The sequence below is a fragment of the Lepus europaeus genome, chromosome 11 (genome assembly GCF_033115175.1).
Source record: "Lepus europaeus isolate LE1 chromosome 11, mLepTim1.pri, whole genome shotgun sequence".
In the NCBI taxonomy this organism is placed as follows: Eukaryota; Metazoa; Chordata; class Mammalia; order Lagomorpha; family Leporidae; genus Lepus; species Lepus europaeus.
In genome coordinates this window covers 86,535,094-86,562,988 of record NC_084837.1, presented here as the reverse complement: position 1 = coordinate 86,562,988, position 27,895 = coordinate 86,535,094, and the positions used below count along the sequence as shown (strand labels likewise).

Genomic DNA, 27,895 nt, shown 5'->3' with positions numbered 1-27,895 from the left:
GCTGCGGCCGCCGCGGGCGCACTCGCCGGTAGCAGTGAAAAGGCGGAGGCGGCCGCCGCGCGGGCTCGGCTCGGGTTCCCAGTGCCTGGCCCGCCGCACCCTTCCCGCCTCCCTCACTGGCCAAACTTGATGTGACCCCAGCCCGACGCGGCAGCCGTCGCTCGCACTGCCCGCTCGCCGCGCCTCGCCCACCTCCCCGCGGGCCGGGCGCAGCTCGCGCTCCGCGTTCCCTTCCCCTCGCCGCCGCCCCCAGCACCATGAGCACCTTGAAGCCGGACGGCGAGCACAGCACGGGCACCGGTTCCGGCACGGGCGCGGGCTCCGGCGCCGCCCTGGAGGAGGAGGTGGGTCTGCGGCTCGGGACCGGCCGGCGGAGCGCGCGCCGAGGTGGGCGCAGGGAGGGTGCTCGTCCGGCCCTCGCGCCCGGCGCCTTCCCGCCGCTGGCCCGGGCCCGGGGAGGAGCAGCCGAGTCCCGCGGCTGGGGGCGTGCGGCCTGGGCCGCCCCGCCGGCGGGCATTGTCTCTCCGCCTTCCCCGGCTCGGGGTGGGCCGGCCGCCGTCCGTGCGTCCAGCGGCGGGCGAGCCGCGCCTGCTGCCCCGGCCCCGAGGCTCATTTTCCGCGTGGCCGGGACCCTCGCCTCAGCTTACCAGGCGCTGAGCGGGATCAGCCCGGCGGCGGGCGGCACCCTAGCTCCCTTGCCCTCTCCACCCCGACCCCTCCCCGTGACCTTGGCGGCCCGGGCCGGCAGCCCGGCACCTAGCGCTACAGTCATGGGCGGTGGGTAGGTTTTCCTCACAGCCCCAGAAGCTGGGCTTTGGCTGAGGTGAGCCGGTAATTAATAGTTAGAGTTGGGGAGGAGGTGGCCGGAGACCCTGGGCGCCCCGTTCTCGTGCCAACGGTTTTGCCCTGGTAGCCCAGTCGGGACCCCGGACCTGGCCTTTGGTGGGGGGGAGGCGAAATCCCGCAAGGGGACGCGACACACATCTCTTGTTCACCGGCCGTGTGCTAAAAAGAGGGAGCACGAGGCTGCTTTGTGGAATAGTCCGCGGCTGCGGCTGGATGGGCTGGTGAGCAGGACGTGAATGGGGTCGGGTGGTGGGTGAAACCCCCAGGCTGGAGGCCGGGAGGGGGTGGGCGGCGGGCTGAGTCGAGAACCGGTATGGAAAGGAGGCAGGCCTCGGAGCTGCCCGGGAGGCCTCTGTCCGCTGCTGTGTCACTCCAGGGCCCAGGGACCCTTCCTGCCCCGCCCTGGCATGCTCTTGCCCAGGAAACCGCAGCCGGTTATCCACCCTGAGCCCCTTCCCCTAGGTCTGGGGGCAGAACCGCAGAGCCCCTGGTCCGGGCTGGCTTTGCCGCCTGGCTGCCACTCTGCCTTGGAATGGGCGGAATGGCTGCTGGGGCTCAGGGCTGTCAGCGGTTGGGAGGCCCACTGCCGGGCCCCAGTCCACCTAGGGCTTGGCTAGGGCAGGACCCCCTCTGTTTTGGGGGAGAGAGAGCAGCAAAGTCTGCACTCTGGAGGGTAGCGAGGGAAGGCTGATGCTGGTCCTCCCGCGGCCCTGGTGTGGAGTTCTTGGTTTGTCTCCGCAAGGCGTTATCCCTGCACTTGATGGTGCAGGCCTCTCCGTTCTATCTGGTTGTTCAGTACCTCCCCTGAGGGTACAGGACAGGGTTGCTGGGGTGTTGGGGGGCTGTGCCCCCCGCCTTGCTGAAATTGGGGGAGGGCAGCGTCTCCTGGGAAGCTGGCTGCACCCAGCAGCGGGTTGAGTTTGCCTGACTACTGGGGCTGGCCTGGCTGTGAGGTGGGGAGGGTGAGCCTTGTGGCTCTGCTGAAGCCCTGGAAAATAAGCATGGGAGGTCCTGGCCCTTTCTTCTAAGGTGGTTCTGGGAGGGAGCGCAGGACCCTCAAGAAGTGGAGGGCTGCATGCGGTGCTGTGGTGCTCAGAGAGGCAAGGCCACGGGCCCTGCACGGGCGCCTGGGCTTGTGCTTAGCGGAGGAGCCACGCTGTGCACTGTCTGCTCAGAGCAAAGGGCGGCCCCCTCCCCTCCTCTGCTGGGAGCTGGACTCCTTGAGTGGGTACACCCCCTGGGCAGGCAGTGGAAGAGCGGCCAGTGGTGGTTGCTTCCGGCCTACCCAGGCTGGCCCTTCCCAGCGGACTGTGAGAGCTACAGCACAAGCCTCGAAGCCTAAGGAACCCCACTGCCTACCGCAAGACCCTGGTTCCTAAAGATGCAGGGTTGCTGGCCAACGGTGTGTTTCAGTATTCAGGGGGATATCCATGGGGCTGCTTGTCCTTAGTGGAGAGTCTTGATGCTGCTTGCTTGTCTGCCTGCTCTGCCCATGGGTCTTCTCCCATACCATAAGCATTGCATTCCTTTTCTGGACCCGAGATTGGGGATAAGAATAAGGGGTGAGAACTTGCCAGGATGCAGGATCAATGCAAGGGTAGATAAGGGGTATCAGTCACGTGGTTCCTGAGAGGCTAGAGGTCAGAGCCCCCTGAGGCATGGGTGAGTAGAAGGTTGTTAGGCCTGTGGAGATGCCAAAGCATTCCAAGAAGAGGGTGTGGTGAGTGTAAAAGTGGGGTTGGGGTGGGCACTATGGTGTGGCAGGTTAAGTCACCGCTTGGGATGCCCACAGCCCACATGGAGTGCCTGGTTGGAGTCCTGGTTCCTCCATGCTTCTGATCCAGCTTCCTGTCTGTGCACCCTGGGAGGCAGCAGAAAATGGCCCAGGTAGTTGGGCCCCTGCCACCCGTGGAGTTGCTGGTTCCTGGCTTCAGCCTGGCCCTGCTCTGGCTGCTGTGGGTATTTGAGGGAGTAAAGCAGGAGGGAAGGCCTCCTCTCTCTCCCTCTCTTCCTCACTCACTCTCACTCTGCCTTTCAAGTAAGTAAAATCTTTTTCTGCCGCTCGGGAAGGGGAGGAGAGGTGTTAAACAGCTTTGATGCCCTTTGACAGCTAAGGAGGGCAGTAGAGAACTCAGCCAGGTGTGCTTCAGTCTGGAGTCTATATTGTGCCCTGTTGGCTAGGGCTGGACCACCAGGTGGGCTAACACAGAACATGACCCCTGCTTAAGGCAGGCTTATGTCCATGCATTGAATCCCAGACCTACGCATCTGTGGTACCGATTCTCTGGAGAGGGACATATTTTGAAAATGGAGACCCTCTTTTCATAATACAAGGTAATACTGAATTACAGTGCACTTTTTTTTGCACTGTCTTTTAAAACTACTTTATTGAGGTATGATTGACATACATGAAACTGTACATATTTAATGTACGCAATTTAATGAGTTTGGAGATTGAGTTATTTATTTATTTATTTTTGGACAGGCAGAGTTGGACAGATAGAAAGGTCTTCCTTCCGTTGGTTCACCCCCCAAATGGCTGCTCCGGCCGGCGTGCTGCGCCTATCCGAAGCCAGGAGTTGGGCACTTCCTCCTGGTCTCCCGTGCGGGTGCAGGGCCCAAGCACTTGGGCCATCCTCCACTGCCTTCCCGGGCCACAGCAGAGAGCTGGACTGGAAGAAGAGCAACTGGGACAGAATCCGGCGCCCCAACCGGGACTAGAACCTGGGGTGCCGGTGCCGTAGGCGGAGGATTAGCATAGTGAGCCACGGTGCTGGCCGAGTTATATTATCTTTTTTAAAATTTTTTAATTTTTTACAGGCAGAGTGGACAGTGAGAGAGAGAGACAGAGAGAAAGGTCTTCCTTTACCGTTGGTTCACCCCCCAGTGGCTGCTGCGGCTGGTGCGCTGCGGCCAGTGTACCATGCCGATCCAAAGCCAGGAGCCAGGTGCTTCTCCTGGTCTCCCATGTGGGTGCAGGGCCCAAGGACTTGGGCCATCCTCCACTGCACTCCCGGGCCACAGCAGAGAGCTGGCCTGGAAGAGGGGCAACCGGGACAGAATCCGGCGCGGCAACCGGGACAGAATCCGGCGCCCCAACCGGGGCTAGAACCCTGTGTGCCGGCGCCACAGGCGGAGGATTAGCCTATTGAGCTATGGCGCCGGCCGTTATATTATCTTTTAATTTTATCTTTTCCTTTATTACTTGAGAGAGAAAGATAGAGCTGTTCATCTGCTGGGTCACCCCCTGCAGCAGCCAGGGCACTGCCACGCTGAACTGGGAGCCAGGAACCAAGGGTCTTCCACATGGGCAGCAGGGACCCAAGCACTTGAGTCATCCTGTGCTGCTTCCAGGTACACAGTAGCAGGAACCTGGATTGAAGGTGGAGCTGGGACTGGAACCAAGGCACTCGGAAGAGTTACAGAGGGAGAGAGAGAGGTCTTCTAACCACTGATTCACTCCACAATTGACAGCAATGGCTGAAGCTGAGCCAACCCAAAGCCAGGAGCCAAGAGCTGCTTCTGGGTCTTCCATGTACGTGCGGGGCCCAAGGACTTGGGCCATCTTCCACTGCTTTCCCAGGCACATTAGCAGAGAGCTGGATCCGAAATGGAGTAGCCAGGACTTGAACTAGCACCTTTATGGGATGCCAGCACTGCAGGCTGGGGCTTTAACTTGCTGTACCATAGCACTGGCCCAACATAATCTTTCTAACTGAGGGGTACCTTGATGGAGGAAGGTGGTATCTTTTTTTTAAAAAAGATTTATTTATGTGAAAGGCAGAGTTACACATACAGAGAAGGAGAGACAGAGAGAGACCCTCCATCCGCTGGTACACTCCCCAGATGGCCACAACAGCCAGCACTAGGCTTGGTCAGAGCCAGGAGCCTCATTCGGTTCTCCCAAATAGGTGTCAGGGACCCAAACACTTGCATCATCTTCTGCTTTTCCCAAGCCATTATTAGGGATCTGGATCAGAAGTGGAGCACCTAGGACATGAACCAGCACCCATATAGGATTCTGGTGTTGCAGGTGGTGGCTTAACCAGCTATGCCACAATATTGGTCTCTGGAATTTTTTAAAATTTCTTTATTTTAAATATAAAAAGTTTTTACTTATTTAAGAGGCAGACAGAGAGCTCCCATTTACTCCCTAAATGCCTGCAGTCCAGGGCAGGGCTAGGCTGAAGCCAGGAGCCAGGAACTCAATCCAGGTCTCCCATGTGGGTGTCAGGAAACCAACTACTTGAGCTGTCACCTGCGGCCTTCTAGGGTGCACATTAGCAGGGAGCTGGACTCTTGGGAGTGGAGCTGGAACTCAAACTCAGGCACTGTGATGTGGGATGGCGATTTAGCTGCTAGGTCAAATGCCAGTCCTAGTGTGTTGAGGAGGCCTGGTATCACTGCGAAGTTAGAGGGAGATTGCTAGACACATGGGGTTAGCACTCCAGGTGATCACACTCCTCTGAATTCTGGGGTCCAGTGTGTGACTTGGGTACCTCCCGTTTTCTCTGACATCAGAAGAATTGAAAGAATCTAGGGCATTTTGGGGTGCTCTCTATGGGGACTTTTTTCAGCATGGGAGAAGGGTGGGCTCTTACCTAGCAGCGGGGACCCGGCAGGTGGACCCAGGCAGATGCTGGTAGGAGGGCAGGTACCCCTCTTCCCTGGGGGCTGTGCGGATGTGTCCCCCTGCTCAAGTAACCTGATGGAGAGACTCCTAAATAATAGTTGTGCCAGGCATTGTTCTTAGTACTGTACCATTTAAAAAGTTTTTGAAATTTTCATTTTATTTGAAAGGTAGAGAAAGAAAGAAAGATCATCCATCTGCTGGTTCACTCTCCCAAATTCCCACAACTGTCAGGAGGTAGGTGCTCAATTCAGGTCTCCCACGTGGGCAGCAGGAACCCAAGTTTTTGAGTCATCTCCTGCTGCACATTAGCAGGTAGTGGAGTAGCCAGGATTCTCCAACCAGGATCCCAGTGTGGGATGTGAGCCTCTCAAGGGGCTGCTTACCCTGCTGGGCCACAACACCCACCCCGGGTGTCTTTTATTTTTTTGACAGGCAGAGTGGACAGTGAGAGGCCGGCGCCGTGGCTCAATAGGCTAATCCTCCGCCTTGCGGCGCCGGCACACCGGGTTCTAGTCCCGGTCGGGGCACCGACCCTGTCCCGGTTGCCCCTCTTCCAGGCCAGCTCTCTGCTGTGGCCCTGGAGTGCAGTGGAGGACGGCCCAAGTGCTTGGGCCCTGCACCCCATGGGAGACCAGGAGAAGCACCTGGCTCCTGCCATCGGATCAGCGCGGTGCGCCGGCCGCAGCGCGCTACCGCGGCGGCCATTGGAGGGTGAACCAACGGCAAAAGGAAGACCTTTCTCTCTGTCTCTCTCTCTCACTGTCCACTCTGCCTGTCAAAAATTAAAAAAAAAAAAAAAAAAGTGGACAGTGAGAGAGAGAGAGACAGAGAGAAAGGTCTTCCTTTGCCATTGGTTCACCCTCCAATGGCCACCATGGCCGGTGCACTGCAGCCGGCGCACTGTGCTGATCCGAAGGCAGGAGCCAGGTGCTTCTCCTGGTCTCCCATGGGGTGCAGGGCCCAAGCACTTGGACCATCCTCCACTGCACTCCTGGGCCACAGCAGAGAGCTGGCCTGGAAGAGGAGCAACCGGGACAGAATCCGGTGCCCCTAGTGAGCCTTGGCACCGGCCCCCACCCTGTTTTTTTTTTGTTGTTGTTGTTTTGTTTTGTTTTTTTGTTTTTTTTTGACAGGCAGAGTGGATAGTGAGAGAGAGACAGAGAGAAAGGTCTTCCTTTTTGCCGTTGGTTCACCCTCCAATGGCCGCTGCGGACGGCGCACTGCACTGATCCGAAGCCAGGAACCAGGTGCTTCTCCTGGTCTCCCATGCGGGTGCAGGGCCCAAGCACTTGGGCCATCCTCCACTGCCTTCCCGGGCCAGAGCAGAGAGCTGGCCTGGAAGAGGGGCAACCAGGATAGAATCCGGCGCCCTAACTGGGACTAGAACCCGGTGTGCTAGTGCCACAAGGCGGAGGATTAGCCTCGGCGCCGGCCCCCTACCCCGGTTTTAAGAATTACTAAACAGTGCTCTGATTGTGGGATGCAGGGTCCCAAACCACTGTAACAATGGTCTGCCCCCAGCACTGTACCATTTTAACTCAATCTGTATAATAGCTCCGTAAAGTGCTGAAGTTACCACGCTTTTCTAAATGAGGGAACTGAGGCAGGATAGCTTAAGTCGCTTTTTTTTTTTTTTTAAAGATTTATTTTATTTATTTGAAAGAGTTACAGAGAGAGGTAGAGACAGAGAGGTCTTCCAGCCGCTGGTTCACTCCCCAGATGGCCGCAATGGCCGGAGCTGCGCCAACCCGAAACCAGGAGCCAGGAGCTTCTTCCAGGTCTCCCACGTGGGTGCAAGGGCCCAAGGACTTGGGCCATCTTCCACTACTATCCCAGGCCATAGCAGAGAGCTGGATCAGAAGAGGAGCAGCCGGGACTAGAACTGGCACCCATATGGGATGCTGGTGCTGCAGGCAGAGGATTAACCCACTGTGCCGGCCCTTAAGTCGCTTTCATGGAGCTATTAAGTGAGGACTGGGGACATGAGCCTCCAGTTTGCTCCTAATGGCACTATACCTGCCGTTCTGTTTCCTGTTGGGGTCTGGTGAGATGGTGGGGGTGGGGGAGGGAGGTGTCTGCAATGAAAGGTTTTGAGGGCTGAGCTTTAGGTGACGCCAGGGTCCCGAGCAGAAGCCCAGAGAGTGGCTCCAAACTGGGTCCCCTTGGGCTGGGGCAGCTTAAGACTGGGTGAAGGGGGCTGAGAGCCTCGCTAGGGGCAAGCGTCTTCTCTCAGATGCTTCTGAGAGTTGCTGCTGCACAGGGTCGGTAGCACAGAGACCCGGTCAGTTTTATTGTACGTTCTCTGGGGATCCCCGTGCTGCCTGGGCCTGGGCTGGCTGCTTTCACTCTCTGGACCCTCCCCACATGCTGCTTCCGCTGCACCTTAACTGTAGAGGTGGTACTTGCTCTAGGGTGACACCTGCCTGTCACTCTGGAGGCCTGCCTCCTGGGGCTCCTTACCCGCTGCTCCCTTGCCTACGGGCAGCCTGCCCAGGCCGCCTAGGGAGAGTGGTTTCTAAATGCCCTTCATCCTTTGGACTTGTAGCTTCCTCTTCCTCTTGCCCCTGTGGCCAGGTGGGCCTGGCAGGTGTGGAAGTAGAGCTTTGTGCCCATGCCCTCTCCTTGTTTGCCCTCCTGGGCTTTGGGGCAGTCCTTCCCGTCTGCCCCCAGGGCAGAGCTCGTGGTCCAGGGCCATCCCCTCGGGTCATCCAGGGTGAGGTGCTGGCACAGGCTACTTACCACCAGCCTCTGCTCTGCCATTGGTTATGGGCAGCAGCGGTGTAGGGCCAGCTCCCCGGTCATCCATCCCCTGATCATGGCTGCCCTGAGGGGTCTGCGCCTTCCTGGGGCAGAGCCTATCTGTTGCCTGTGCTTTGGAACCCTGCTGCTGGGAGGGGGAGAACTGCTGACAGTCTACGGGGGCTTCGTGTGCTGGAACCTGTCTGTCCCCTGCCAGTCACCAGCATGGCCTTCCCACGTTGCACCCTTACATTGCCTCCCTGAAGTCCCCAGGCAAGATAGGTGGTGGGATGGTTGGGACTTCCTTCCTGAAGAACCTGTCCTAGATCCAACAGCAGGAGCGGGAGGGGTGAGAGGAGGGAGGTTGGCCGGCCCAGCTGCCATGGCTGTTGGTCACGCATGGCCAGCTGGGCAGAGGCTCATCTATTTATTTGAAAGGCAGAGCAACAGAGCAGGCAGAGAGATCTTCCATCCACTGGTTCACTCCAAATGCCCGTAACTACTGGCTCGAGTGGCAGGGACTAAATTACCTGTTGCCTTCCACGGTGCGCATTAGCAGGAAGCTGGATTGGAAGAGGAGCCTGGGCTCCAACCCAGGCAATCCCATGTGGGATGTGGGCGTACCAAACAGTGGCTTAACCATGATGCTTGTTCTGCCCTCTCCCCCAATATATTTTGGAACTGGCGTTGTATAGTGGTTAAAGCCCCCCGCTGTGATACTGGCAAGTCCTGGCTGCTCACTTCTGATCCAGCCCCCTGCTGTTGGCCTTGGAAAAGCAGCCAAAGAAGGCCCAGGTACTTGAGCTCCTGTCACCCACATGGGAGACCCAGATGAAGTTCTTGGCTTCAGCCTGGCCTAGCCTTGGGCATTGTGGCCATCTGTGGAGTGAACCAGTAGATGGAAGATCTCTCTCTCTGTCACTCTGTCTCTGTCTTTCTCTCTCTCTCTAACTCTGACTTTTCAAATAAACAAATAAATCTTATATATATATAATGTATTTTTAAAAAATGTATTAATTTGAGAGCGAGTGCTCCCGTCCTCTTGTTCACTCCCCAGAAGCCTGGGCTAGGACTGGAGTCAGAAGCAGGGAACTCAGTCCCAGTCTCCCATGTGGGTGGTGGGTACCTGAGCCATCACCACCGCCTTCCAGGATCTGCATTAGCAGGAAGCTGGAGTCAGAAGCTAGAGCTGGGCGTTGATCCAGACGCTCCAGTGTGGGGTGAGGGTGTCCTAACTGCTAGGCCCACCTGCTCTGAGCAGAGGCTCTTGAGTGTGGCTGCTACAGACCCCCAGGGAAAGGGGCAGGGCCAGTCCTGGACTGGCCATGCTGTAAGTGCCTGGAATATTTAGCCCTACTGTGGTTAGCCACCCCCTCCTCCTCAAATGGGTATGGGGGAGTCAGGAGAGGATCCTGAAATACAGGACCTGAGACCATTTTGTACCAAAGATTGATTTATTTTATTTGAAAGGCAGAGTGACACAGAGAGAGAGGGCCAGAGAAAGCTTCTATCTGCTGGTTCAGTACCCGAATGCCCACAACAGCTGGGGCTGGTCCAGGCCTGAGCCAGGAGCCAGAAACTCCATCTCCCACGTGTGTGGCAGGAACCCAGGCACTTTGCATTAGCAAGAAGTTGGATTGGAGGTTCTGACCTCCTGGGCCTCAGACTGGCACTCTGATGTGGGATGTGGGTGTCCCACTCACCCCAGGGTAGGTGAGAACCTTGGGTGCTCTGAAGGAGGTCCTGGGCACCGTCCAGCTTCTGCCCAGCCTGTTGCCTGCTTGTTCTGGATGCCCAGCTGTGGCAGGTTGGGCTAGAAGGATCCTCACAGGATGCAGGCCCCAGTACAGCTCCCTTCCCTGAGCAGCAGGAGCAGTGTGTTGGGAACTGTCTCTCTTGTCAGGTTTCACCTGCCCCGGTCAGGTAAGGGACAGGTGCAGTGGGCCCAGCACTGTGTGCTCATGGTGGCCTGACCAAGCGTGGTTGAAGGGTTAGCTCCATTGATATCGGAGCTGGAGGGCTGGAATGTGGGATTCCTCCAGCCTCGTGCCTCCAATCTCCTCCCTCCCTGGGGTGGCGTGTGGCAATGGTGCTGGCTGCAGCCCTTGTGGGGTGCATGGGGAAAGAACAACACCACTCCAGGAGGGGTGGGGGGTTGACCTGGGAGGTCTCTGGGCTGGGGGCTCAGTGGCCTGCCTGAGTCCTGGCCCCTGGCTGTGTCTGCAGCCAGATGGAAAGCCTGGCTCCTGCAGTTGGAACTGGCTCCTTAGGGGAGATGGAGGTCATTGCATAGAGGGCTCTGGTCCTGGGGCTGTGAGTAGCTCCGAGAATGAGGCCTGAAGCCTTCCTACTCTATGCGTGTCCAGCTCTACCCCTTCCCTTGGATAGCTGCTTATCACGCCAGCCAGGTGCCCACAGTCTCTGTTCGCTCTCCCCACAACACATGCATTCAGGACTCTGGGACAGGCTATAGGGGAAGAGCCTCACCTTCCAGGCGACTTGGGCTTAACCCCTCACTTTGCCGCCAGCCAGCCAGGCGCTTAAAAACGGGGCCCTGCACCTGTTCTACCTGTTACATCAAAGGACTGACAGGCTCACCTGGCTGTGGTTTGCGTGAAAGCGTGACAACTACAAAGTGTGGCCCAGGATGGGGCCTCCCAGGGAAGCCCTCAGACCCTCTGATGTGAGGCTGCAGTCAGCAGGGCAGGCAGAGCACCAGGACGGTCCCTTCCCCCAAAAAACACACCCCGGCCCCCCAGGTCAGGCTGTGATGAGGTTGATAAACTCCAGGGCCAGGTATCGTCATCTTGGTGGGGGCTGCCTGGAAAGGAACCTGAACAATGCAGGAGTCGGGGGCGGCAGGTGCCAGGAGCGCTGGGGGCTCAGGGCGCTGTGTGTCTGGGTTCTCATCCACTGGCTGCCTGTGTGCTGCCTGCTCTCGCTCCGTGTCCCTGTTCAGTGCCTTATAAGTCCCGGGTCTGTAGGCTGTGTCGCCACATTCCATCCACCTCGCGTCAAGTGGCCCCACTCAGGGCCTTCTTTCCCCTGGGTGTGTGGGGGGGTGAGAGCAACCTGCAGCCAAGCCTCAGCCTGGGACCCAGGCAGAGCCCAGCCCCCCCCCACCCCCCAACACACAGAAAAGGAAAATAAAAAGCGTGGCTGCTGTGGTCACCCCGAGGGTGTGGCTCCCCTGAGGTTTCTCTCTGGCCACCCTTGCATTGTCCCAGTAGAGACCCTCGGACTCCTGCTCTCTGCCACCGTCTGCTTCCCCATCCCTTCTTCACCACTTCCTTAACCTCTTGTGAGCAGAAGGAAGCAGTGGTGGTTTGAACAGACGGGGAGCAGTGTCCAAGTGTTACCCTGGCACTCGGTCACCTTGTCCCTCTTCCCTGAAAGGAAGGCTGTCTTAGACCATTGAGGACAAGGAAGCCGAGGCTGGGCCACCCTTGGCTTCTTACTGAGGTAGAGGAGAGAACGCCAGGCAGCCGCCTCCCTCTCTGGTCAGCAGGTGGCTTCTGAGCGGGCAGTGGCTTTTCTTAGACCTCTTTCCATTGAGGGAACCAGATGAGAGCTCCCCCGCCCCGCCCCGCCCCGCCCTGACTTGAGAGGTAGAGCTCCCATCTGCGGGCTGGGTCTGGATTGGGCCAAAGCAAGAAGCCGGGGGAACTCAATCTTTGTCTCTCATGTGGGTGTCAGGAACCCAACTACTTAAGCCATCAACTGCCGCCTCCTGGCATCTGCATTAGTAGGAGGCTGGAGCCAGAGCCCAGTGTTGAAGCCAGGTACTCTGATGTGGGGACGTGGACATCCCAGCTGGTGGCTTAGCCACCAGTGCAGACACCTGCCCCGTATGCATTCATGCATTCTTTCTCTCTCTCTCTCTCTCTCTTTTTTTTTTTTTTAAGATATATTTATTTATTTGAGGGTCAGAGTTACACAGAGAGAAGGAGTGGCAGAGAGAGAGAGGGCTTCTATCTGCTGGTTCACTCCCCAGTTGGCAACAACGGCCGGAACTGCGCTGATCCGAAGCCAGAAGCCAGGAGCCAGGAACCAGGAGCTTCTTCTTGGTCTCCCACGCAAGTGCAGGGGCCCAAGGACTTCGGCCATCTTCTACTGCTTTCCCATGCCATAGCAGAGAACTGGATCGGAAGTGGAACAGCTGGGTCTTGAACCAGCGCCCATATGGGATGCTGGCACTGCAGGCAGCGGCTTTACCCGCTATGCCACAGCGCCGGCCTCGCCCAGCATACATTCTAAAAGGACGTTCAGTGTCTTTCAGTCAGGAAGGCTGCAGCTCATAAAGCCCGGTGGTCTGGGCTGGGGGATGGCCCGGGCCTCAGGGCTGCTCATGCCCCGTGTTGGAGTTGGCGGCCTGTCTGCCAGTCTTTGCTTTGACCTCTCTCTAACAGTTTGTTTAGGACTGGCCCCAGCGTCATCCAGTGGGACTTTCCCAACCCCAACCTTTGGCAGCATGCTGTGTCTGCCTGGAACCCAAAGGCCATTTGTTCCTGGGCACCTCGGGGGTGACCCTGGGGTCTGAGTGGGTTGGTGTGAGATCAAGGTCAGCGAGAGTTCAGTGACTGCCAGTAGCTTCCTGGGCCCTGGGGCCCTGGCTTCCTCATCTGAAAACAAGGTTTCTTCCAGTGCACGTGTTCTGTATTGTGTGGCTGCTGAGGGCTGGCGTTGGGAGTGATGGCGGCTTTGAAGGCATCGCTTCGGCTGACACCGTGGCTCACTGGGCTAATCCTCCGCCTTGCGGCGCCGGCACGCCGGATTCTGTCCTGATTGCCCCTCTTCCAGGCCAGCTCTCTGCTATGGCCTGGGAAGGCAGTGGAGGATGACCCAAGTGCTTGGGCCCTGCACCCTATGGGAGACCAGGAGAAGCACCTGGCTCCTGCCATCGGATCAACGAGGTGCGCCGGCCGCAGCGTGCCAGCCGCGGTGGCCATTGGAGGGTGAACCAACGGCAAAGGAAGACCTTTCTCTCTGTCTCTCTCTCTCACTGTCCACTCTGCCTGTCCAAAAAAAAATTTTTTTTAAATAAAAATAAAAATTGAAGGCATTGCTTGACCATTTTGATGGAGTGGACGGTGGAAACGTTTCCTTTTTCAGATTGACTTTTTTGGTTTTAAAGATTTATTTATGTATTTATTTGAAAGAGTTCCAGAGAGAGAGAGGAGGAGAGATACAGAGAGGTCTTTCAGCTGCTGGTTCACTCACCAAATGGCTGCCATGGTTATGGCTGGGCCAGGCTGAAGCCAGGAGCTTCTTCTGGGTCTCCCACAGGGGTGCAGGGCCCCAAGCACTTGGGCCATCTTCTGCTGCTTTCCCAGGCTCATTCGCAGGGAGCTGGATGGGAAGTGGAGCAGCTGGGACTGGAACTGGAGATGCTGCCTGGGATGGCACCACCCCTAAGGGCAGGCACCTGCACTTCTGACCCATTTTATATCTATAAAATCTCGTTCTGTTATTCTGTCTTTCAAACTAAAAATAAATAAGGCCTGGGGAGTTAACCTTCAGTGTCCGCCTGTTCCTCCGTTTGCAGAGCAGGCTGTGTACCTGGAGAGCAGCCAGGCCCCAGCCATGTCTGACCAGGCATGGGGTCCCCTTCACTGGAGAGGGAGGCTCCATGGCTGTGCCCCCCAGCTGACCCCACGTCTGGTCCTGCCCCTCTGGGAGGCTGTACTCTGCTGGCTTCCTCTGCACAGCCTCCACCCTCTTGCTCCCCCTCCAGCCCCTTCCTTGTTCCTGCAAGCCCCCAGGTGAGTTGCATCCTGGGTGTGCCCAGGCCCCTGGTGGTGGTGGGGAGTTGAATGACAGCCATGCCCACAGGGGTGTCCAGGGCCAAGACAGGTATCCGCCTGGCCGTGCCCTCTTTTCCACACACCTGGTACCAGGAGTGATGTCACTGTCCACCTTGCTCTTTTTGGTAGATCTTTAAACAAATCTGAGCTTGGGTGAAGGAAGACCACCACTCACACATAGCCGGGAGTGACTTTGTCAGAGCCCCTTCTTCCTGCTTCTCTCCTGTAGACGGTGTGGTCGCAATGCCTTATGAGTCTGGTCTTGCTAGGGAGACTCCCCCCTCTCTGGGAGTTCAAGGCCAAGGCCAAGGCCAAGGCTGGGGGAGCTGCCACTTCTGTACCACCCCCCTCCCCTGGTGACTCCAATTCTGGGTTGGGACACTGAGGGGCCTCCACAGAGGAGGTGAGGAGACCCACCTAAGTAAAGGAATTTAAGTGTGCAAGTCACCCTTTGCTTTCAGATATTGTAAAACATTTTCTGTTTTTTTGTTTTGTTTGTTTTGTTTTTTTAAGATTTATTTATTTATTTGAGAGGCAGAGTTACAGAGAGGCAGAGAGAGAAGTCTTCCATCTGCTGGTTCACTCGCTGAGTGGTTGCAACAGTTGGAGCTGGGGATCAGGAGCCAGGAGCTTCCTCTGGGTCTCCCACATGGGTGCAGGGGCCCAAGGAGTTGGGCCATCTTCTACTGTTTTCCCAGGCCATAGCAAAGAGCTGGGTCAAAAGTGGAGCAGCTGGGATTCGAACTGGTGCCCACATGGGGTGCCAGTGCTACAGGCAGCAGCTTTACCCGCTGTGCCACAGCGCTGGCCCTGGATTCTTTTATTTTTTATTTTCATTTTATTTGAGAAGAAGAGAGACAGAGGAACGAGCTCTTCCATCCACTAGTTCACTTTCTACTGCCTGAAAGAGCTGGGACTGGGCCAGGCCGAAGCCAGGAGCCGAGAACTCGATGTTGGTAGCCTCTCATGTTGGTAGCGGGAACCCAGCTTCTTGCCATCACCCGCGGGTATGCATTAGCAGGAAGCTGGAATTAGCAGCAGAGCTGGGACTTGAACCTAGTCACTCTGATATGGGGTGCAAGTGCTCCAAGTGTTGTCTTTTTTTTTTTTTTTTTTTTAAGATATATTTATTTACTTGAAAGGCAGAGTTACAGAGGGGGAGAGGGAGAGCAGAGAGAGCAAGCTTCAATCTCCTGGTTCATTTCTAACATCTGGTTCGCCCAGACGCCTGCAATAGCCAGGACTGGGCCAATCCAAAGCCAGGAGGCTAGAGCTCCATCTGGATCTCCTGTGTGGGTGGCAGGGGGCCAAACACTTGGGCCATCATCTGCTGCTTTTCCAGGCACATTAGCAGAGAGCTGGATTGGAACTAGAACGGGATGCGGGCATCACAGGTGCCGGCTTTACCCTCTGTGCCACAAGGCCAGCCTCCCAAATGGGGTCTTAGCAGCTGTGCCAGCTGCCCGCTTCTATGTTGGATTCTTAGAATGAACTCGTGGAATAATCGTGATGTGGGATTCTTTGCTTGGTCTGTGTCTAGCCTGAATGTCAGGCCCTGTCTTCCTGAAGCTGGCACCAGGAAATGTCTGGGGACGAGGGGTCCCTAGCGCCAGGCCTTGGAGAAGTCCCTGCCGTCCGCTTGCTGCGTCTCCCTGCTCTGAGCCCCAGCCTCTTCATCTGTAAGAGGAAGAGATTGAGCCAGGTGGGGTGACCGCCCCTGGGGAAGAGGAAGGCAGAAGATTCGCCCGCACTCCCAGCTCCAGTCTTAGGCAGACCTGACGCAGTCTCACTGACCTCCTCTGTGAACAGGTGGCTCGTGGTGCCGGGCGGCTGATGCGGGTGTGCACCTAAGTGCTTGCTTGCAGTAGCATTTTGTTGGGCCTCTCGTGCCCAAGCGCAGGGCGTAAAGCGAGCTCTTGATCTTGGGACTGGGGGGTACCGCAGCATCCCGGGCTGAGCCAGCTCTGGTCTGAGTGAAGCCTGTTCCCCTCTGGGGCGTTCTCCCTGGCTGAGCCACATCTGATCTCTGGGGGTTTCTTTGAAGGACTGAGGTGCATGGGGCCAGGGGCGGTCAAGGCTCCCAGTGTGGGAGGCCTGAGGCTAGGCACCTTGGAAGAGGAGGATTTGTGGCCTGGCTCCTCTCGGGCTTCGTGGAGTCCAGGGGAAGGGCAGCTCAGGGCTACTCTCGGACTTGAGGCGCAAGAAGGGAGTGCAAGAGGGCCCTGGAGGAAGGGGTGGGCTGAGTGGGGAGTGCAGGCAGCTGCTATAGGGGGAAGCATGGCTGTCCTTTAGGCACTGGTGGTGCTGGAGCAGGGTGGGGGGCTGGGCTCTGAACCCTCTCCATCCTCCTGGTGGACAGCCCGCCGGCTGCCCAGCCCACGCACGTAACCCCCGCCGTGCCTCACCAGCTGTCTTCTGTCTGCCCTCCTCGCTCTGGCCTCACTGTTGCGCTAAAGAAGTGCTTCAGGGAGGGACTGGCTCAGGGGTGGACATGTGGCTGCCCAGGTGCTGCTGTCTCCTCCCAGGCAGCCGAGCTGCTGGTGGCACCGGCTGCAGAGTCAGGGTGCCTGGATCTTACCCAGCCCTGCTCCTCGGAAGGCCTCAGTTTCTGTCCCTGTACAACAGAGAGAGGCGGGGGCACATCTCCTGGGGTGGCTGGACCCACGTCAAACCGCAGAGGAATTTTGTGGGTTGTTTTGTTTTGTTTTAATTTGACAGGGAGCGTTATAGACAGTGAGAGAGACAGAAAGGTCTTCCTTCGATTGGTTCACTCCCCAAATGGCCGCTATGGCTGGCGCTGCGCTGATCCAAAGCCTGGAGCCAGGTGCCTCCTCCTGGTCTCCCATGCGAGTGCAGGGGCCCAAGCACTTGGGCCATCCTCCAGTGCCTTCCCTGGCCACAGCAGAGAGCTGGACTGGAAGAGGAGCAACCAGGACAGAATCCGGCACCCATATGGGATGCCGGCGCCGCAGGTGGAGGATTAACCAAGTGAGCCACAGCGCCGGCCCAATGCAGAGGGGTTTTAGCTCAGGCCTTGGTGACTTGGCCTCTAGGCATTGCTTCTCAGAGGTGGGACCCTTCCTCTGTTGTCCCCTAAGCAGTAGTGGCAGTGGTCTCTTGGCCTCTCCTCACCTCCTGGGGGCAGATGGGAGCTGCAGTGCCTGCTGGGGCACTTTAGAACCTAAGAAGTAGAGACCAGAGGGAAGGGCCCTGTGGCCTCCAGGACTCTGAGCTGGGGATGTGCGGAGCAGCCCCTGTCCTGTCCCCTGGCCCCTCCCCCGCCCCACGCCATCCGTGCTGGGAACTTGCTATTTAAAGGGGGCCTCTGGGGAGGTTTGGCCAGCAAGGAGCCGTTTGAGGGCGGGTTTAAAATTAGCCCGGGTGAAATGGGTGACCCCCGGGGAGAACTGAGGCCGAGGTCCCTGCGGGCTGCTCTGGCTCTGGCTCTGGCTCAGGCTGTGTCCCGCCATCCTGAGCAGGTCTGTCCAGCAGGGCCCTGGCTGCTGGCGAGCTTCCTGCCCATCCTTGGGGGTGGGGTGGAGGCCGGTGCTCAGGTCCTGCCATCCTTTCCTGGCCCATGAAAGCAGGTGTCTCTCTGCCAGGCTGGACATGTGCAGAGATGAATTCTAGCTCTACTGCTTTAAAGAATAAGAAAGAACATGTGGTGTGACCTTGGGCAAGTCTCCTCTCTGGGGGGGATCTCCATGTGCAGATGGGGTGTGCTCAGTGTAGCCCACCCTGGGTCCCCCCAGGTGCTGCTGGGAACAGGGAGCTGTACGTAGAGGGGCCCGGGGGCTCCCAAGGGCTGGCGGCTGAGGCTACTGAGGTGGCGTTCCTAGTCCGCGAGAGGCAGGCGTGCAGGTGTGCGGTCTGCATCCTAAATGGCTGGAGATTCTGCTGGAGAAACAGGACAGAAGGTTCTCCTCGCCTGGGCTGGGAGTCACTCCGCCCGGAGCCAGCAGCTGCTGGAGCTGCTCTCCTTTGACTCTTGGCTCCAAGGGGGCCTGGGGATGTCCCCCGTACAAGCCAGCATCTTAAAGTTCTTCCCGACCTCTGGAGAAGGGAGTGTGGCCACTCAGGGCGGGAGACACTCTCCACGATGGCTGTGTGAGAGTGGGAGCCATGAGCACTGTATCAGATCAGCCACAGTGACTTGGGGAGACCTGTGTGTGACAGAGCTGTGTGAGCTGTGTTCAGAACGGGGCCGAGGTGTGTAGGGACCGCACTCAGGGTTTTGAGATGGCTTTAATGAATCTAAACCCCGAAACTCTCCCCTCCTGTCACAGCCATAGGCTGGTCTGGGCATGGTAGCTCATCTTTGCCCGCCATCAGCACTTTCGTAGCAGCAGTTCAGTCGCCGCTGGGGACACCGCATCCCATTTCCAAGTGCCTGCATGGTCTGGGTCCCGGCTCTGCTCCTGATTCTAGCTTCCTGCTAATGTGCACCCTGGAAAGTAGCAGGTGATGGCCCAAGTGCTTGAGCTCCTGTCACCCACATGGGAGACCCCCCCAGGTGGCTTCAGTCCCAGCTATTGCAGACATGTGAAGAGTGAACCAGTGGATGGGAGATGGCTCTTTAATCTCCCTCTCTCTGCCTTTCAAGTAAAATAAAATAGCTAGCAGTAAACGTAGTAACAGTGCTGCCAAGCCTCTCATGGAGCTCCCCCTTAGTCAGAAGGTCACGTTCGGCCGGAGCCAGGGGACAGGCAGCTGGTGTTGAGTGCCCCACTGCCAACCTGCAACCTTGCAGAGGGCAAGGCCACAACTTAATCCTCTGCCTAAGCTGAAGCTGGGGAGATCCGGCACAGTTGTCGCTAGGACTCCTTACCTAGTCCCCGGTTCAGGGGACGTCTGTGTGACCCCCGTGCTGGGAGGCAAGAACAGAACACATTCCCTGCTGCCAAGGAAGAGCCTGCCTCCAGAGTGCAGGAAGCAGCAGGAGGCGGCCGAGGAAGTGCCAGGCCCCCTGTTGGTGTCGCTGCAGCACTGTGCGGCACAGGGCTCAGGATCCATGGGCACCTGGATCTTTGCTTCTCTCCCGGAGCCAGGGGCCCTTGGGTGTCCTATGAAAAAATACGCACATTTTCACATGTGCCTCCTTGCTGGGTAAGGGCTATAGGGAGGCCTTTGATCTGCAAACAGGCTCAGTTTGTGCACTCAGGAAAGAAGGCCCTTTGTTGCTGCTGCTTGCCCTGTGGCGCTCAGCACACGCCCCCAGGCTGAACCTAGCCGGAAGGAGGTTGCAGATGGCCTCTGAGAGGGGCGGGGCTGTGACACCACGGGTATCCCTGCCTGCGTGTCCAGAGGAGGCCCAGGAAATGTCGGATTCCTCCTCAGGCTCCAGTGCGGTCCCAGCTCCCGGCCTGCCTGCGGGGAGGGCCACGCTCCGCATCCCCTGCTTCTCCCAGCCCTGACCGCCACGTCTCTGTCCTCAGGTTCGGACACTGTTCGTCAGCGGCCTCCCTGTGGACATTAAGCCCAGAGAACTCTACCTGCTCTTCCGGCCGTTCAAGGTGAGTCAGGACACCCCCCCGCCCCGCCCCCGGGTAGAGCCAGGGACCAGGGAGAAGCAGCAGGAATGAATAATGATGTGGATTAGGCATTGGGAGGACCTAGGAGATACAGAAATTGTTAAGATTCATTCATTCATCTGAATAGTGTGACAGAGATCTTCCATCTGCTGGTTTACTCCTCAAATGCCTGTAGCAGCCAGGACTGGGCCAGACTGGAGCCAGGAGCCTGGAGTCCACTTGGGTCTCCCATGTGGGTGCCACGGGCCCCAGCACTTGGGCCATCTGCTGCTGCTTTCCCAGGCCCATTAGCAGGGAGCTGGATCAGAAGCAGAGCAACCGGGGCTTGAACTTTGCTCTGACACAGGATACCCACATCCTGGGCCGCAGCTTTAACACAACACCAGCCCCGAGAATCAGTGATCGCAGGCCAGCCTGCCCTGTGTCCTGGTACTGCTCATTCTGGGTGCCTTCCGTCACTTCCCAGCCCTTCCCATCTCGGTTTCCTCATGGGTAAAGTGGGAGCGATATGGAATTTTAATAGACTCTGCCCCATGAGGAATCTGAGCCTTTTCAGTTCGCAGATGAAAAAACTTAAGGTCTGTGCTCCCAGATTGCAAGTCAGCGGCGCAAACGGGAATTTCCACCTGAGTGGACGACAGCTGCCTCGTGATGCCCGCCCCTCGTGCTAGACCACGAGGCTTGGAACCCCGGGGCGGGAGGCACTTGGCGAGAAGGGTTTGGGGTGGCTAAGGGGAGGCTGCTCCGCACAGCAGAGGCTCTGACGGGCCCAGTAACGGCCCCCTCTCTCCACAGGGCTACGAAGGGTCCCTGATCAAGCTCACCTCCAGACAGGTAACTTCTCTCCTAGGCGTTCCTTCCTCAGCCCAGGCCGGCTGCCAACTTGGAAGTAGCTGATGCCGAATCTTGAGCTCCCCTGTGTTTCTGGTGGGCTGGGCAGGGGCAGCCTGCATAGCTCTGCTTCCTTGCTCTAACCACCTGAACCCAGTCAGCTCCGGCTTCCCTCTGACTGGCTCTTGGGAAGGGAGGGACCTCTCTGCCCCTCCACAGCACCCCCACCCCACCGTCGAGTTGGTGGCTGAGGTCCGACCCCTGGTCTAGGAGGTCTAGGCTGATCCTTGGAAGTGAGTTTTCAACTCGCTTGATGGCGGAGCCTTGCCCTATCCTTGGTACATCGGGGTCACCCTGTTCTGGCAGGGAAGACCCTGGAACTCTGAATTCTCTGCGTGTGTCTAGGAAAAGACTTGAACGAAAGGGCAGGGCTGAAGGCAGCGGCAGGCAGGCATTTTCCGGTGTGGTGCGGGGAAGGGAGACCTGAACCTCCCGCGGCTCCCGCGGGACGAAGGAAGGCCCGGGCAGGAACGGCTGTGGTGGCCGCGTCCCTGTCCACGGGCCAGGCGCTGTTTGCAGGAGGCGGTGGTCTGCTCTAGCGCTGGAGAGGGCTGTGCCGAGCCGGGAGAGAGGCGAGAGTGCTGTGTTCTGTTTTCCAATCCCGCTAGCCTGTCGGCTTCGTGATCTTTGACAGCAGGGCAGGAGCAGAAGCGGCCAAGAACGCGCTGAATGTGAGTAGGCGGAGGGCAGGTGGTCTTCTGACCCACGCAGCTCAAAGGCAGGGGGTGTCCCTGTCTGCCCTGCACACCTTCCCCGCTCCGGGTCCTGGGCGGAGCCTTCGGCCACGCCGTGTCCACTCGCGAGGCCCCGCCCCATTCCTCTGCCGCGGTCCCTGCGTGGGCATGGTCACGGTCGCAGCAGCCGACGGTCGGGGTTCTCGACTCAGGCCTTCCCTTCTTCCTTTCCTGTTTAGGGCATTCGCTTTGATCCTGAGAACCCGCAGACCCTGAGGCTAGAGTTTGCCAAAGCAAACACCAAGATGGCCAAGAGCAAGCTCATGGCGACACCAAATCCCAGCAGCGTGCACCCCGCCCTCGGCGCGCACTTCATCGCGCGGGACCCCTGTGAGTGGCCGGAGTGCGGTCCGCGCAGCGCAGGCGCCTGCGCAGCACATCGGTCCCGCCGTGTGCCTGGGAGGCTGTTCGCATCCTTCTTCCCCTGCAGCCTTAGCTGAGCCCGAGCTGGCGGGGCTGCCCGGGTTCCCTGCAGCCTTGCCTGATTTCTCTTGGTTGAAATGGGCCGAGGCTCATCCAAGAGCTCCCCACGGCGGGGTGGCTTCTTTCCTTGGTTTAGGGCCCTAAGGAGGGGGGGTCTGGCTTGGGGGGAGTACTTCCTGGCCCAACTGTTGTATGGAAGGGGGCGGTGGCAGGGGAGGCTGGTGTTCTGACGATGGAGGCTGTTGTCTCCCGTTATAGATGACCTGATGGGGGCTGCTCTGATCCCTGCGTCCCCAGAGACCTGGGCCCCTTACCCTCTGTACACCACAGAGCTGACCCCAGCCATCTCACACGCTGCGTTCACCTACCCAGCTGCCACTGCCGCCGCCGCCGCCGCCCTGCACGCTCAGGTAAGCCCCTCTTGGCGCGCCGGACTGTGGACCTGCCTGGCTGCCGGGTCGCTGCTGCTCCCGCAGGTGATGGGAGCGTGGTGTTCTTCCAGGGTGGTTCCTGCCAGGGGCTTGGCCTGCCCTGGGGCTTGACCCCTGGTAGGGGGGTTGGGAGAAGGGAAGCCTTGAGGCCCTGTGGAAGCCTCAGGCAGAAGCTGGGAGCCCTGTGCGCGATCTGCGTGTGGTGCAGGGCCACAGTTAGAATCCCAGCGTGAGCCGGAGCTCCTGCCCCTACTTCTCCCTGTCTTCACAAACCCCACAAGCTTTAGAAGGTTTCCGTGCCTCGACTTTGCCTCCTCCGGCAGCAGGGAGTGGCGTCGTGGTTTACAGGTTGTGTGTGAGGTGTGGGGCTGAGCCTGGGGCATCCTCAGAGCTCGCTGACCACTGTCCGCCGTGGCATGTCCTGGGGCAGGAAGGAGGGGGCGGGTGCGTCCAGAGGAGAGCTGGGGAGGCTCAGACTGGACCAGGAGGGTTCCGTGGCCAGCGCTGTGTCAGGTGCCCAGTGGGCAGGCAGATGGTGGCATCCTGGCCCCTGGTGCATCCTGCAGGGCGGGTGCCTCACCATGGCAGTGATGGGACCGTCTCAGGCCCTGCTCAGCCAGCTGCCGGAGAGCTGAGCCTCGGCAGAGTGAGCTGCCGGGCTGTGGAGAAGGCAGGGAAAGAGCGGCAGGAGGGAGGGACCAGAAGCCAGGAAGGAAGTCACAGGAAGCAGCAGGTGCAGGTGACAGGGCCCTGGGGCTCCATCTGAGATTCCGGCCACGTCCTCTCTCAGGCCCTTGGGGGTGCTTAGGGGCATCGGGGCTCACCCTGGTCGGAGGTTAAAGTCTGATGTGGGACCTCCACCTGGGCAGACTCACCCCCGCAGGGGACTTGGCCACCACAGCAGAGTCCTGGTTAGCTGGGCATTCTGCAGCTGAGCACTGGGAGTTGATGGTGTAGGGGTGGCGAGCGTCCTCCCTGGAGCAGAGCGTGTGGGTTCTGTGTGGGAATGGAGCGAGCTCCCCGACAGGGGACGTCATCCTGTCCTCTCCGACCTGGGCAGTATTCGGTGCTCCGAGGCAGGCCACGCACGGTGGCCATCACTGCAGGGGCCCTGCTGGACGCTGGGCGCAATCATGGCTCCCGCCCCGCCAGGCTGCCCACCAGATCCCAGCGTTGCCATCAGTGAGCTCCCCGCTCTTTGACCCTGGGCCCCTGTGACCTCATCTGTGAAGTGAGGGCTGGACCGGATCAGATGGAGGGGTTCTGCCTGGGCCCCTCTGAGACTCAGGGAGCCGCTGCCCAGATGGCCGGGGCTGGCGCTCTGCTTCTGGTCCCCGCGGGCCTGCACGTGGTCTGCTATCTCTTCTGTTCCCTCCTGCACTGTAGCTGTCTTGATGCACTTCAAACTTGGGCTCTGTTTCTACTCCTGTGTGACCTAGAATGAACTACTTAACTTCTCTGTGCCTCTCACCAATGTTGGTGTGTGGGGGAGTGCTGCCCGCTCAGGTCTTCTCCAGGGTGTGGAGGTCTCACAGTGCCTACGTTCCTACCCTCTGGCCTCCCTGGGAGAGGCGTGAAGGCCTCCCAGGACACTGGGCTAGAACACGGAAGACAGGCTGATGACCAGAAATCAGACAGGAAGTCGCCAGTTCCGTCCTTGCTGCTCAAACCTGGGCACGCATTTCCTCCACAGTAGACTGGGCTGTCGGGACCGCAGGGCTGCCTCGGAGCAGCTGAATACAGGGTGTGCCTCTCCGGTCCTAAGTGCACTCTTCTGAGCCCCGAGGACCAGGAGACAGCTGAGAGCAGGGGGGACTTGGACAGAAGGCGGCAGCTCGGACAGAAGGGGATGCACCCCAGCCGCGTGCCCTGAGCCGGCGACCCTGGCCTGAGCTGGCTGCAGAGGCCAGACCTGCGAGGGTGGGGCTGCACAGTGCCAGCTTGCCAGCCTTCTGATCCTCTTGCTCAGATCATCCCCTTCCAGGGCCTGGGCACCACAGGGTTTGGTGCCTAAAAGCAGGGACCCTTCAGCCCAGGGCCAAACAGACTGGGCTTCGTGTGTGTGTGTGTCTTTTAAAGATTTGATTACTTATTTGAAAGGCAGAGAGAGAGAATATCTTCCATCTGCGGGACACCCCAAATGGCCATACCAGCCAGGCCAAAGTCAGGAACTCCATCCAGGCCTGCTATGTGGGCGCAGGGGCCCAGTACTTTACTTGCACGTTAGCAGGAAGCTGGATCAGAACTCGAGCAGCCAGGACTAGAACCAAACTCATGACATGTGTGCGTGGCGGGTGGCAGCTTAACCCACTGCGCCACAGTGCAGGCCCCTCGTCTTCCACTTCAACCTGAGAAGAGGGAGGTCCTTCGCCCTTTTCCGCTTGAAGCTGTTCAGCCACTTACCCAAGACCTCATGGTAGCGTGACTCCGTGCCTGTCTTACCTCTACAGTGGGGACGATAGCACCCACCTGTGACCTCAGTGCGTGGAAACTGGCGCGTGGCAGGTGCTTCCTAAGCCTGGCCGCTGTAGGTCTGCATTTAGGAGGCAAATAGGGTTTGTTTCTCGCCGTTTTCCCTTTTGGCTGATTGTCTTATTCCCCAGACAAAACACTGCTTTTAGTCCCTAGATTTGGTAGGTAGTTGGGAGCGGACATACAGATAAATCCATATGTGTGAATCTGTTACCAAAAGCATCGTGTGTCGTTCATCTTCTAAAATCTTAGGGACCAGAGCATTTCTCTGTCGGTAAGTGGAGGTGCCTGCTGTGGGTGCCTGGCTGATACCTCCTGTGCCCGTGGGCCCTGCCCCGTTGGTGAATTTCGCATTCACCCAGTGTCTTGCTGCTGGTGGGCTCCGCTGTGTTGGACACCCTTGGTCACACCTCTTTTTTTATTTATTTGAAAGGTAGAGTAACAGAGAGGGAGGGAGAGACAGAGAGAGGTCTTCTGTATGCTGGTTCACTCCCCAGATGGCCACATGGCTGGGGCTGGGCCAGGCAGGAGCCAGGAGCCAGGAACATCTTCCACATCTCCCACTTGAAGACAGGGACCTAAGCACTTGTACTTGGGCCATCTTCCGCTGCTTCCCCAGGTGCATTAGCAGAGTCCTGGAGCAGCCAGGACTCAAACCGGCGCCCATATGGGATGGCGGTGCTGCAGGCCAGGGCTTTACTTGCTATGTCACAGCACTGGCCCACCTTGGTCACACTTTTCAAGGCACCTGTCTTGTGTTCTGTATGATAAACTCCTAGAACTCTTATAAGGTCAAAGCATAGACTTGGCAGTTTGGTAAGGTGGTTTTTGGTGTTAATAGTTTTTATTAACAATTCAGAGGTGCAGAGAGGCTCCCGAAGGGGTCACAGCCCTGGGACCACTGTGTTCTGGGGACAGCTGTGTCACGTCCTCGGAGCCCAGAGAGGATGTTGGGTGGCCTAGGACCCGGTCCCGCTAGGTACCAAGTATGCCAGTGCCTTAGGGTGGCCAGCCCCCGACTCCTGCCGAGATCTTGGAATCATGCTGCACAAAGCTGCACCTAGAATGCACGGGGATGCAGGGGCAAGTTCCATGGGAAGCTGTCACAGCCTGCTAAGGAGGCCAGCTACCCCTCCCTGCGCCCTCTCCCTCCCAGCCAGCCCCTTGCAGGCAGCTGGCCCGTAAGGGAGGGTGTGCGCCATCTTGACCAGCTCTGGGAACCCAGCCTTGGCACCAGGCTGTGCCGGGATCTGGTGCGGATGCCACGCCGCCAGCTTTCTGAGGCTCGTGTTGCAGGGAGTGAGAGGTGGGTGCGGGGAAGCCTCCGTGGGGCTCCTCTGGGGCCGCGTGGCAGAGCCAGACCACGACCAGGGCCTGGGACTCCACCCTTGGAGAATGCTGACTTTGGGTGTTTTGTTTTTAATTTTGTGTATTTGAAAGGCAGAATAGGGGCTGGCTCCGTGACACAGTAGGTTAATCCTCCACCTGCAGAGCCAGCATCCCAGCCATCCTGGCCATCTTCCACTGCTTTCCCAGGCCACAGCAGAGAGCTAGATCGGAAGTGGAGCAGCCGGGACTTGAACCGGCGCCCTTATGGGATGCCGGCACTGCATTCAGCGGGTTCACCCGCTATGCCACAGCACCGGCTCTGCAGAGTAACATTTTATTACATTCATTTTCCTGCTCGGGTTAAGGACTCCGTGCTGTCTCAGTGCTGGGGGCGGGGTGAGGCTTGGCCCATCTGGCTTGGTCTTGGCGGAGTGTGTGCCATCTGTCACCTCTGTCCTCGTCCCGCGGAGCAGCAGGCCAGGTGGTGCTTTCCCCCTTTCAGAGTGAGGAGCTGATGCTTCTGGGCGAGGGACTGGCCTGCACCTGCCAGCCAGCCGGTGGCCAGAGCAGGACCGCCACAGGGACCCTGATGGCCGTGGTCAGTGGGCTCCCCTGAGGGAAGGGGCTGCACGGCTGGCTGCTGACCTTGGCTTCTCTTGCAGGTGCGCTGGTACCCTTCCTCTGATACCGCCCAGCAAGGATGGAAGTACCGCCAGTTCTGTTAGCACTTCTGTAAGTGCTGGTGCCGGGGCCGGGACCTTGCACAGAGCCAGGGCCCTCCCTGCTCCCTGGCGCAGCTGCCTGGTGTCCACCCTTCTCCTACCCTGGCCCCTGGCAGTCAGCTCCCCACACCTCTGCTCACGGCCACCTCTCTCCTGTCCCTCCAGGTCTTGGCACCGGGGAGTTGGTTCTGGGGATCTGTGTGGTGGGACCCACACAGGCGCCCTGAGCTTCCTCGCACCCCGGGTGGCCAGTGCAGAGCTGCTGCATCCCTCCAAAGACTGTGAATCTTAAGCCTGACTCAGTGGACTGCTTCCTGGTTCCTGTCCCTCCTCTTCTGCCCTGTCCTGCCCCCAAGCCTTTCTCCGAGGCCTCCCAGGAGGATTAGGGGGCCTCCAAGCTGGGGCTCCCAGGCCCAGCTTGGAGGCCCCCCGGGACCCAGCGAAACCTCCGCCTGGAGGAAGCGCGGTGTGTGATTTTGCATGTTTTCTAGCATGGAGTACGACACTTAACACGTGTGTCTGCCAGTGCACAGTTTGTTCTCCCACTGCGTCGCCATAGCAACAGACCCTGGCCACTTGATGGTTCATCATGCCCGGTCCCCTCCACACCCGACCCCCCACAGCCACCCTGCAACCCACCACTCCCCCCACCACTTCCCAGTCCAACAGCTCCACCCCCACCCCCCAACAAGGCTCCCCACCGGGGTCCTCTGTGCCCCCTTTCTCGGCTGGGCCAAGGACGGTCAGGACCCGCCTTCTCTGCCCACCTTGCCCCTGCCGCCACTCCTCACTCTCTGCAGACCTCGAAACCAAGCAGAACGTGGAAAGTATTTTTGTACCCTGTGTAGCGAAATATTTATGCATCATAAAGGACTTTCCGTGTGTGTGCCATTAATTATTGAAGGGCCCTGGCTCGCCCCGTCAGATGAGTTCAGTGTTGAGTTCTGAGACACGCGGAGGAAGAGGGTTTGCGTTCCTCGCAGTGTGCCTTTGTTTCTGGGGCTAGTGCAGGAAAACTGTGCAATGTGACTTTGTTTTGTGAGCGTGGCTGTGCTGCCTGGAGCCGCAGCTGCGCCTCAGGAGCCAGGGCTGTGATTTCTGATCCTGTGAGAATGTGAAACTGGATAATATATGAAACGCAAAATAAAAGAATCCAAAGCCGCTGCTCTCTGACCTTTGCTTCCTCCTTGCGGGGAGTGCAGGCTGCCATGCCGAGGGCCTGGCCAGAGACCTTGGACTTGCTAGGGGTCTGGTGACTGTCAGGGTGGGTGGGACGACCTTGGGGCCCTTAGAGCCTCGCCCAAGGGCCTGGGGCTGGGGCCTAGCTCAGGGCTGGGTCA

General features: G+C 58.6%; 1 protein-coding gene across 2 annotated transcripts; it reads left to right on the top strand.

The window, feature by feature from the left end:
• Positions 1–27,711, top strand: RBPMS2 (RNA binding protein, mRNA processing factor 2). 2 transcript variants are annotated; one of them, XM_062206123.1, is made up of 8 exons: positions 1–344; positions 19,458–19,535; positions 20,349–20,387; positions 21,053–21,115; positions 21,358–21,508; positions 21,974–22,011; positions 26,496–26,565; positions 26,721–27,711. In XM_062206123.1, the coding sequence occupies exons 1-7, from the start codon at positions 258–260 to the stop codon at positions 26,556–26,558; spliced, it is 519 nt and encodes a 172-aa protein (XP_062062107.1). In that variant the 5' UTR covers positions 1–257; the 3' UTR covers positions 26,559–26,565; positions 26,721–27,711. The 2 variants fall into 2 exon arrangements, with proteins under 2 accessions (XP_062062107.1, XP_062062106.1); XM_062206122.1 differs by having other exon boundaries at positions 21,860–22,011.
• Positions 27,712–27,895: the final 184 nt, after the last annotated feature.